At 46.1% G+C, this 10,947-nt stretch overlaps 1 protein-coding gene and 1 long non-coding RNA gene across 2 annotated transcripts; both read right to left on the bottom strand.

The window, feature by feature from the left end:
* Positions 1–343: 343 nt before the first annotated feature.
* rxfp4.L (relaxin family peptide/INSL5 receptor 4 L homeolog) lies at positions 344–1,599 on the bottom strand. The gene has a single exon (XM_041574005.1). The coding sequence runs from the start codon at positions 1,574–1,576 to the stop codon at positions 344–346; it is 1,233 nt and encodes a 410-aa protein (XP_041429939.1). The 5' UTR covers positions 1,577–1,599.
* A 7,884-nt stretch (positions 1,600–9,483) lies between these two features.
* LOC121397256 lies at positions 9,484–10,808 on the bottom strand. The gene is made up of 2 exons (XR_005963610.1): positions 10,608–10,808; positions 9,484–9,967 (listed from the first exon to the last, which is right to left on the bottom strand). It is a non-coding gene; the product is annotated as an uncharacterized LOC121397256 (long non-coding RNA).
* Between the last annotated feature and the right edge of the window lie 139 nt (positions 10,809–10,947).

Genomic DNA, 10,947 nt, shown 5'->3' with positions numbered 1-10,947 from the left:
CAATAAGACGTGTTGAACAGACCATTTACTAATCAATAATGTGTCCAATCAAGAGTGGAGTTTGACGTAGACAGCGGTGCAGTTGAACGGGTCAAGTAGAACATGTACAGAAGAGTTAATAGCCAAGCAACAAACTCAATTATTGCCAAGCGCCGCTCAATAAATCTGTTTACCGAGAGCCAATAGGCCGCCTGGCATTGCTTGATAAATGGCTGCAATTGAAGCTTTTAAGCGCTTATCAAGTCCTTGTGCCCAACACTCGGAGAGTCCTGCCCAGTCTATCTACATTGGACAATAGCCTTGAGGTGCTATATACTGGATGGTCATTGTGGCCACCATGGTGCTATACAGTGGCCGTATCCAGTCCTCTCTGTCCAGTGTTCTGGTGGCTTTGGTCTTTGGTGGTGAACTCTTGAATGGTGGTTACGGTACACACAGAGGTAATGGCGTAGTCCTTGCTAACTATATTGGGGAAACTGGCCTCCCTGTACAAGGGCACCATGGTCTCCTGGTCTGAGGTGGTGCTCTTGCGAGTCCAAGAAGGCCACAAGGAGGCAGCAAAAGCATGCAGTTGCCAAAAGGAGGCCTTCAGCGCCTTCCTGAACTCTTTCCTCATAAGGCAGTAGATGATGGGATTCAGGCAGCTGTTGGAATGGGCCAAGCACAGGGTGACTGGGAATACGTAGGTATGGAAAAAATAGAAGGCGTTGCTCCACTGCACGGCTCTGTACTTGATTAAGATCCCCCAGAAGGTGGCGGCATGGTTGGGGAACCAGCAGATGAAGAAGACCATGATGACCAGCTGGACAGAGTTGGTGATGCGGCTCTGGCGGTCTCTGTTGTTGGCATTGACTCTATGCTGCCTGAGGAAGCTCAAGAGCAAGATGTAGGAGGTGGAGATCAGCAGGAAAGGTATGACAAACCCAACAATGACTCTCTGAAGGTGGTAAGTGGCCAGCCACTTGTTCTCTGGGAATTTGAGAAGACAGAGTTCCTCCCCCAAGACTTGGTAAGTGGTGGCAAATATGGTGGTGGGGATGGTGGCAACCACAGCTACCAACCACAGAGCCAAGCTGATGCCCTTGGCCGCTGAGGTAGATACGCGCCACCTGAGACTCAACGCAGAAGCAACTGCCCAGTACCTCGTAATGGCCATGGCCGTGAGCAGGAAAACAGTGATGTAAACATTCAGGATGGTCATGGTCAGGACTATCTTGCACATGGGGTGTCCAAAGGGCCAGCTGAAGTCCAAAAGGGCATCTACTGCCCAAAATGGCATAGTGAGGGCAAACTGGAAATCGGTCAATGCCAGGCAGAAGATGAAAACGTCAATAGCCGTGCGTTCCGCAGCCCTCTTGGCTCTGATGAGGTACATCACAAAGAAGTTGCCCATCAGTCCCAAGGCGCAGACCAAAGAGTAGATGGTGGCAATGAGGATCTGGAAACATTTTAATCCATCAATGGGTAGGCTGGCATTATCATCCTCACTGATCCCTTCTAATGCCTTGGAGGTGTTGGCCAATGGGTACCCAGAGAGCAGCATTGAGTAATTGTGATCCATCTCTGCGAGATTCATTCCCAGGGAGATCCACCAGACACGTTCAGTGTCCCCAAAGGTATTTCTCTCTGCTGGAGCAGCTGTAGTTATGAAGCCACCACTATCTTCTGTCCTCCATGGCTGAATGATAATACCTGGAAAGGGGGCCCACACAGGTGCACGTGTTGTTCTTTTGCTGTGACTTTGCCTCACCTTGATGTGTTTGTGGCATCTCCGCAACTCACAACTGCTGCTCGGAGAGGAGAGCTGACAGTTCTTGTGTGATGTGTGTGTTTGCCGAGGGCCGTGCTTGGGAGCGGGGAGGGAGCTCGGAGCCTTTGCTGAGATTCCTTCTGCCCCTTCACACCATAAACAGCAAACAACCCAGCAGAATTAAAACCTGCAGCAGGAACATTCTCCTGATAAACACCCAAAATTACACTTTTATTACCCATTGCTGTAAAACTTGGCATTGTAAAAATAAAACACACACACAGCTTTATACCTATAAATCAATTGCCTTGTACTTTTTATATATCCCTGCCACTAATTACATAGAGAGAGAAAGGTAAGTGCTGGATTTATGGAGCTGGGCTGGGCGCCCCACACTCAACCTCTTTGAAGATGCCTCACTCTGCTTTTAAGGGGACTATTTTTTAGGGGATGTAAATAATACACCCCTGCAGGACGGGCAACATCCACTGTCTGTACCTAGACTTGTTGTTCATTTGCATATTATGCAAATAATAATGTTGGCAAAAAACCAAAGAAATCCCAAATTCTCCCTTCTGTGGGGGTTTTACCTTTAATAAACTAATAGTTAATGTTTGCAGAATGGTTATAGGTGCCCTTGTGACAATTGCTTCAGTTGGGGGGAGGTTAATAATAAATGTCTCCCTAATTGAATGGTAAAACTGCTGTTTGGGGAAGATATTTAGAGCTACAATATCACAACTACTACCCCATCACCCCTTATGCATTGTCGGTGGTTTTGGTTTGTATCCTCGTTAAATTGTAACCTTGATGCTCCGTAAAACTTTTTCCCAGCACCTAATTAATATGCAAAAGAACCATCCAATGAAAATCCCAACAGATCTATGCTCACGTTCTAACTTCATGTTCTTGTAACATTATAAACAACTTTGTATTTGAAAAACAACTATCCAGCAGCAGTGTGTCCCCTTGTCTGATTTCAGCATCATATCATGGACCCAAAAATTCTCCCTATGTAAGAGCAAGGTGCTTGACATAGGGGTGTGAGGCAGCATTTTCATTGGTGGATCTGTAATTATTGTTTTTGGTCGTCAAGAGGACCAAGGGTCAGTTTTATGGACGGTTTACATATCCTTTAAGATTAGAATAATCCCATATGCATGGAGGTATTAAATCAGATGCATGCAGCATGGCAGCTCCATCACCTTGTGCAGCAAGTTTCCAGGCTAGCAAAGACTCTTTGTATCACTGTGGGACATAATGGGGTTAATGCTCCTTTCCTCCGGACCCTCGGTTTCTCCCCTATCCTGGGAGTGAGGTTGTTGTTCACCAGATAATTGTCAGGGTCTGGTCCCTGTTACGTGCGCCCGTGCCTGGGTAATTGGGGAGACAGGACAGTAATGCGGCACAATGACGTGGATTAAAAGCCTCTCTCTATATATGAACGTCTTCATCCCCACTCCTCTTCCTCAGCTAATGAATGGGCTCTTTCTGCTCAAACACCGGACCCTCTTTCTTAGGATCCGGCAAGAATTTCTCCGAATCGTTCATGGCTTATGGAAAATGTGATTCCCAGGGAAGGTTATTTGTAATGAATTTTGGGCATGGACGGGGGGAAGCTAATGGGTCTGTGATATTTCTGATGAAATGGTTAATTTCTGTTTTTTAGTAATGGCAGCTACTAGGAAGGCTTTTTTTGTATTGGATTAAAGGATAAGTAAACCTTTAAAATAAGTGAATGTAAAATTGATGAGGGGGCTATTCTAAGCACTTTTGTCATTTACATTCATTATTTATTTTGTTTTTATTCCAAGATATTAAGCCAGGGATACATGTGCGGTTAATATGAATGAATTGTGTTACAACAGCGCCACCTGCTGGTCAGTTTCCCACCAGTCTGACCAGCAAGTAGTCAAGGAAGTTGTCAGGAGAAATAAAGAGGCTGATGTTCTTCTGCTCAGGAAAGATGTGAGAAAGGTTTCTAATTTTATTCCTAAGCAGAAGAACATCAGCCTCTTTCTTTCTCCTGACAACTTCCTTGACTACTTGCTGGTCAGACTGGTGGGAAACTGACCAGCAGGTGGTGCTGTTGTAACAAAATTCATTCATATTAACAGTACATGTATCCCTTAATAAATTGGGATAAAAACAAAATAAATAATGAATGTAAATGACAAAAGTGCTTGGAATAGCCCCCTTATCAGTTTTAGATTCACTTATTTTAAAGGTTTACTTATCCTTTAAGGATACTGCTCCAGTTTTAAATGATGTTCTTACATTTTTCCATAGCCTTTGCTTACACGATGCTTTTAGATATAAATTAGGAGACCATTCTTCAAGAAAACTATTCAAAATAAAGTGGTCGATTTATTAAGAAACAGAAACAACAAAAAGGCAATTTATTTGTAAGTTGATGGGAGAAAATCCTTGAGGTCTGAAAAATCCTTTTCTGCCTGTTTTGAACAGAAACTTTGCTGCTGAATTATTAAAAATTCAATAAATAGAATTTAAAAATAGGAAGCTAACGGGTCCGTCCATGATGATGGACCAGAACCAAAGAAATACAGAACCCAATAGAGTCTTCTCCATCCGTGTCAGACCCACTGTGATCTAATTGTGTGTTGGAACCAGTCACCATTGCTGGGAATCCCCACCCTCCTGACATAACGTAATAAAGCAGGGGAGCCATGTGCGAGGCCTTGGAGCTGACAACTCCCATTGGATTGTACTCGTGTTAATGGAAGAAATGCGCTAATGAGGTCCCTGTGCCAGAGGTGTTTATTTAACCACCGGCGAAAAAAAACCACATAAATCAATATAAATATATATATAAATATGCAGAGAGTCGAGCAGGAACGTCCTCCAATTAATCCAATTGTTTTGTGCCGCACACGACATTACATGTGGAGCAGTTGGAGCCCTAGAATAATAGAAAGGTGCCCATACTGAGAGTTGTATCTGTGTATTCGGCCCGCGGGCCACTTATTCAGACCTCCTATCAGTGGTGGAGCTAAATGATATTGGACCCCACAGCAAATTCATTTTAGGGTCCCCAAAATGTCCAAAGGTTGTCTTGTTTTAATTAGAGACTCGTGGGCTCCCCCGTACAGCCGCATGGTCTGCTTCCCCTGTTTTTTCGCCCCTGCCTCCCACCATGCTGTCAAACTGGGATGGTTAGTGATTTTCCAGTCGCTGATCTGAACCTCCGAGTTAATGAAAATGGACCCGACTAATAGAATCTCTATATTGTCCCATTCACTTGACTTAACAGCAAGCGCCAATCAAACCAGACAGCCAATCACTTACCCCCGTTTGGCTCCCGCTGCCAGAAACAATTATAAATGGACCTGAAACAAACAATCCCTCCTGGTTATCATTGCTGGGAAGGAGCCCAAACGCAGGGCTTACGTCAGGCGCGGGCGAAACAGAGTTAATTAAGTGCTGGGTCTGTTTAATTAGCCAACGTAATCACAGAGGTACAATATACCAGCGTATACTGACAATAGGAGAAATGGGTCGGGAGAACCTGATACTGAGACAGAATTAGAATTTACTGGGCTCTGGGGGCACTAGGTCAGCTCTGACTCTACCCGTATACTATCAATATGGCAGCTCCCACCCACATGTATAAATATACAGAGAAGGAATGCTCTGGGCACATAATAACATGTACAGGTGATAGTGACCTGGGCTCCCTCCCATCCGACATGGACATTGCAGATCAGAAGTTAATTTCTGCTTTATGACTGGGGTAATTAACCAGCCCATGCCCTAAATTTCCTCCAACCAACCCACGGCCTGTGGTGCCGAGATCAATATTGACAAGAGATTAGTGACAGGACCTTCCACTGCGTGTTTCTACCCGTCTGCCCCTTTATAACACAGGGGACGGATGTTTGGCCAGGCCTTTAATTACCTCCTCGTATCTTAATTAAAATCTGGCCTTTCATAACCCTCTGATCTCTCTATACAACCAGCAGTGCCCCCCTTAGCTCATAACAAGGTTACAGATATATAGAAACATTGGGGTGTCACCCTGCTATAGTTCCAGGGGTACCCAGGGTACAAATAAACACTCACCCCAAATCTCCCCCTAACTGGCCTTCAGACTGGGCCCCCTTAGCTCATAACAAGGTTACAGATATATAGAAACATTGGGGTGTCACCCTGCTATAGTTCCAGGGGTACCCAGGGCACAAATAAACACTCACCCCAAATCTCCCCCTAACTGGCCTTCAGACTGGGCCCCCCTTAGCTCATAACAAGGTTACAGATATATAGAAACATTGGGGTGTCACCCTGCTATAGTTCCAGGGGTACCCAGGGTACAAATAAGCACTCACCCCAAATCTCCCCCTAACTGACCTTCAGACTGGGCCCCCTTAGCTCATAACAAGGTTACAGATATATAGAAACATTGGGGTGTCACCCTGCTATAGTTCCAGGGGTACCCAGGGTACAAATAAGCACTCACCCCAAATCTCCCCCTAACTGACCTTCAGACTGGGCCCCCTTAGCTCATAACAAGGTTACAGATATATAGAAACATTGGGGTGTCACCCTGCTATAGTTCCAGGGGTACCCAGGGCACAAATAAACACTCACCCCAAATCTCCCCCTAACTGACCTTCAGACTGGGCCCCCTTAGCTCATAACAAGGTTACAGATATATAGAAACATTGGGGTGTCACCCTGCTATAGTTCCAGGGGTACCCAGGGTATAAATAAGCACTTACCCCAAATCTCCCCCTAACTGGCCTTCATGCTGGGCCCCCTTAGCTCATAACAAGGTTACAGATATATAGAAACATTGGGGTAACAGTCACCCTGCTATAGTTCCAGGGGTACCCAGGGTACAAATACGCATCTATGCCATTGTTCCTAATGTTCAATACCCCATATAAACTGCTGGGGGTCCCTAGGGGCCCAGACACACAGTTCTAAGTTGCTTCTATACAGGAACACATAATACTAAGGATATATTATAAAGTGGAATTTAATTCTGAACAATAATTAGACAGATGTTTAGCCTGTCTGGCTGTAACTATACTACAACTCCCAGAATCCCCTGACAGATGGGTGTTGCTCAGCAGGAGAAGGGGAATCTGAAGATCTTCTGTAATTGGTTTCTCCCAGGAGGCCACACACCTGCGATCCCTTCACCTGTTCAGGACAGTGGTTTATAGTAATGGATCGAGCTTGTCTTGCACAATACTGCCACCTAGTGCCTAATAACAAGAATACAATAAATGTCTCCTAGGAAGACGTTTTGGTTCATCTTCTCCCACTGAGCCTTCACCTAGTAAGACCCTCGCTTCTAGAAGTTTCCTCTGGCTGGTCTGTCTGAGATACACCCGTGTGCTCCTTACTGGTGTCAGTGGAAGTCCAGTCAATGACTAATCCAAAGATAAACACCAGGAGAATAAAGAGATACAATAGGAAGTTCTTCTCAGTCTCCTCCTAATCATCATCATCTATATCTTCGCTGTCCAACTGTGGTCTGTGACCCTTGTGTGCCCCCCCATATAAAAGTCTGTCTGCTGTGACTGATTACCTTGTGTAAGTTTAAATACTGAGATAAACTGGTCCCGGCATTGTTTAAATATCAAATTCAGACTATAAAATCCTTCATTGTTCACACAATCTTCCCTGTACTGTTCACACCTAATACAGACTGTATGAGCAGCACAGGCATTGGCTCACTGTACATAGTGCAGCACATACTGTTTTAGAGTGTCCCTGTGTGTCATACTCTGCCCACCCTATACTCCCTGTGTGTGTCATACTCTGCCTGTCCTATGCTCCCTGTGTGTGTCATACTCTGTCTTCCCTATGCTCCCTGTGTGTGCCATACTCTGCCTGTCCTATGCTCCCTGTGTGTGTCATACTCTGTCTGCCCTATGCTCCCTGTGTGTGCCATACTCTGCCTGTCCTATGCTCCCTGTGTGTGTCATACTCTGCCTGTCCTATGCTCCCTGTGTGTGTCATACTCTGTCTGCCCTATGCTCCCTGTGTGTGCCATACTCTGCCTGTCCTATGCTCCCTGTGTGTGTCATACTCTGTCTGCCCTATGCTCCCTGTGTGTGTCATACTCTGCCTGTCCTATGTTCCCTGTGTGTGTCATACTCTGCCTGTCCTATGCTCCCTGTGTGTGTCATACTCTGCCTGCCCTATACTCCCTGTGTGTGTCATACTCTGCCTGCCCTATGCTCCCTGTGTGTGTCATACTCTGCCTGCCCTATGCTCCCTGTGTGTGTCATACTCTGCCTGTCCTATGCTCCCTGTGTGTGTCATACTCTGCCTGCCCTATGCTCCCTGTGTGTGTCATACTCTGCCTGCCCTATGCTCCCTGTGTGTGTCATACTCTGCCTGCCCTATGCTCCCTGTGTGTGTCATACTCTGCCTGCCCTATAGCACTGATGTGTCCCACCCTGGGATTTCTCAACTCTCTCCATCCATCTAATGACCACATATATATTTTAAGGAAAAGTAAAGTTTTAAAAACCCTAATGTACAGTTGCCCAGGGGCCATTTCAAAGCAGTTTTGCAATTTACACAATGTTTTTTAAATGAAAGATTCTAAAACTGCAAATATTATTTTTTAGGCTGAATGTTACTATGTGACTAGTTTGCCACCTTACAATGCCGATTCCTAGTGTTGCGTGGGTCAAGAAATTCTCTACCTGCACCCGACCCCTCCCAACCTGCATCTGGCCCAGCCTTTCCCCCTCAATTTATAGTCCTGCACCCGCCCCGCAGTGATGTCACGAAAGGGGCAGGTGCAAGTCTATAAATTTTAGGGGCCAGAAGCTGGCAGTGCTACATGGGGGCTGGGAGAGAGACCCAAAGACTTTGTGCTGGAACTGGATCGTTTAGGGCGGAAACAGGGCGGGTTAGGGGCAAGTGTGGCTGTAAAGAAGTGGGTTAGGGGCGGGTACAGATATTAAGGGGCGGGTTAGGGGCGGGTACAGATATTAAGGGGCAGGTTAGGGGCGGGTATAGATATTAAGGGGCAGGTTAGGGGCGGGTACAGATATTAAGGGGCGGGCTAGGGGCGGATACAGATATTAGGAGTTGGGTTAGGGGCAGATGCCGGTCAACCCGCATATGACTATCTCCCAAGGGAAACAGAGACCTGTACTGATGTTGCTCTGCTTGGGAAAGACAAAGGGAAGGAATTGTGAGGTTTTTGTTTCCCGAGCAGAACAACATCATAAAAAATAAAAAATATCTCAACCAACTGTACTGTCATATAAACAGGTGATATTGCAGTTACGGAATGTTTCATGATCAATAATGCTTAGAAATGACTGCGGAGCAACTGTACATTCACTTCTTTAAAGGTTTACTTGCCCTTTAAACATCCATGTGTTTTAACAGATCAGAAAGTTTATGGATCTCTGTGGATCTGGATTAGATTAGGGGCTCCCAACCTTTTTCACCTGAGTCATATTCATATTAGGGGGCATGAAAAAAAATTTCTGTATGACAAAAATGTCTGGGTTCCGCCCACCAACACAGGCCCTGCCCTAAACACCAAATAGCTGCACAAACAGGGGCACCAATATAACATTCGTGGTCAGGGCCCCCCCACAATTGTAAAAAAAAAGTCACTGGTGGTCAGCCTCCCCCCCCCCACAAGTTGAAAACCCCATTGGCCAGCCCCCCCCTCTTACAAGTAAAATAAAAAAAAATAGGTGGTCAGGGGCCCCATAGAATATTTTTAAAAAACATTGGTGGCCAGGGGTTTATTAACATTTTTAAAAAATACATTGGAGTTCAGTGGAACTTCCCTTAGGCTCTTCTTCCTTGTCCTCAGTGATGACGGCTTCTTAGCTTTCTTTCTGCTTCTTTCGTGGCTTCAGGTTTTCTCGCGACTTCGGATGTTTTCACGACTTTGGGTATTTTCGCGGCTTCAAGTTTTTTCGCTGCTTTGGGACTTTTTGCTTCTTCAGTTATTTTCGCGGCTTCTGATGTTTTCATGAGTTTGAGTCTTTTTGTGGCTTCGGGTCTTTTTGGGTCTTCGGCACTTTATCGCTTCAGAGTTTCACTTTGTTGCTGTCAAGGGGGGCCCTTTAGGGCCGGTACGACTGTATCCCCTGTGCTCCCCCTGATGGGGCTCTGCCTGGTTTTACCCCCACCCGACTGGGCGGGTCATTATTAAATAGCGCATGATACGATATTGCTGCTTGTGTTGCCATTTTCAGTGGCTTTTGCCTATAAAACAAACCTTCAGTTCATAATAAAGAAACCCTGAGAGCCATTTCTTCTATTCCTTATACAGTCAGAGACATAAAGTTACAGTTTAACAACAGCTCCCTCCAGACACTTCCAGTGAGGGCTCAGCTGGGCGAGGGAATAAGAGACGTCTATTGGTTGCTATGGGTTACTAGACCTGGGCAAACATTGCACCTTTATTACAGCAGAGATTCTCCCCCGGCTGATCCCACTGTTATTCTACACGTCTCTGGCCCTGACGTGACCCACTGAAGTCAATGGAGCTACTTGATACAAATGTGTAACGCGGCACTTTATAAACCTGCCCCTAGAGGGCGCCCCCTGCCCTTCACATAGGAAACTCCTTTCCATTCCTTCCTGTTAACCCCTGGGTCACCACTACCCACAAACCCAATTATCTGCCCCATTACTCCCAGTTCACGGTCCATGACTACAAGTGGTCTCCCCCATGATGGCCAGACAAGGGAATGGGGGAGAGTCAGACAGTAGAAAAAGATGGAGACTGGGGGTATTAATTACCACTGTCACCCCCCCCCTCCATTGGCCGCCCAAGGATGCCGGGAGTTACAGTTGTAAAGCAGCAGCCGTAGGGTTTATATTAGAGTTTATAACTACTCACTTCTTTATTGGCTGCCTGGGACTGGGAGTCGTTTCCAAAGAATCTGGCCTATTAAGTGCAGCCACTGGCTGGGGAAGTGATTGGAGCAGCTGTTCCCTATGTAACAAACGTTTGTGTTGTTTCTGCTGGGGGGGGTTGGGAGGCCTGAGACACCTGTCTGCCCCTCCCTAAACCGCACGACTCTTTCACTGCCAGACTGCATGACGACAAGCAGGAACTGACTGTGACTAACACAAAAAAACAGGAACAAAGGATTCCCTGGCCTGGAGAGCTTGCACTCTAGGTGGGAGTGTCTAAATACAGAGCACAATAGGGGACAGGGGAGCGGGTGAGGGAGGGG

This window comes from Xenopus laevis, chromosome 8L (genome assembly GCF_017654675.1).
Source record: "Xenopus laevis strain J_2021 chromosome 8L, Xenopus_laevis_v10.1, whole genome shotgun sequence".
Lineage (NCBI taxonomy): Eukaryota > Metazoa > Chordata > Amphibia > Anura > Pipidae > Xenopus > Xenopus laevis.
This window is presented reverse-complemented; position numbering and strand designations above follow the sequence as displayed.

What these genes read in the sequence shown, in the direction of transcription:
- rxfp4.L (XM_041574005.1), bottom strand. Translation starts at nt 1,576, where the DNA reads ATGAATCTCGCAGAGATGGATCACAATTACTCAATGCTGCTCTCTGGG.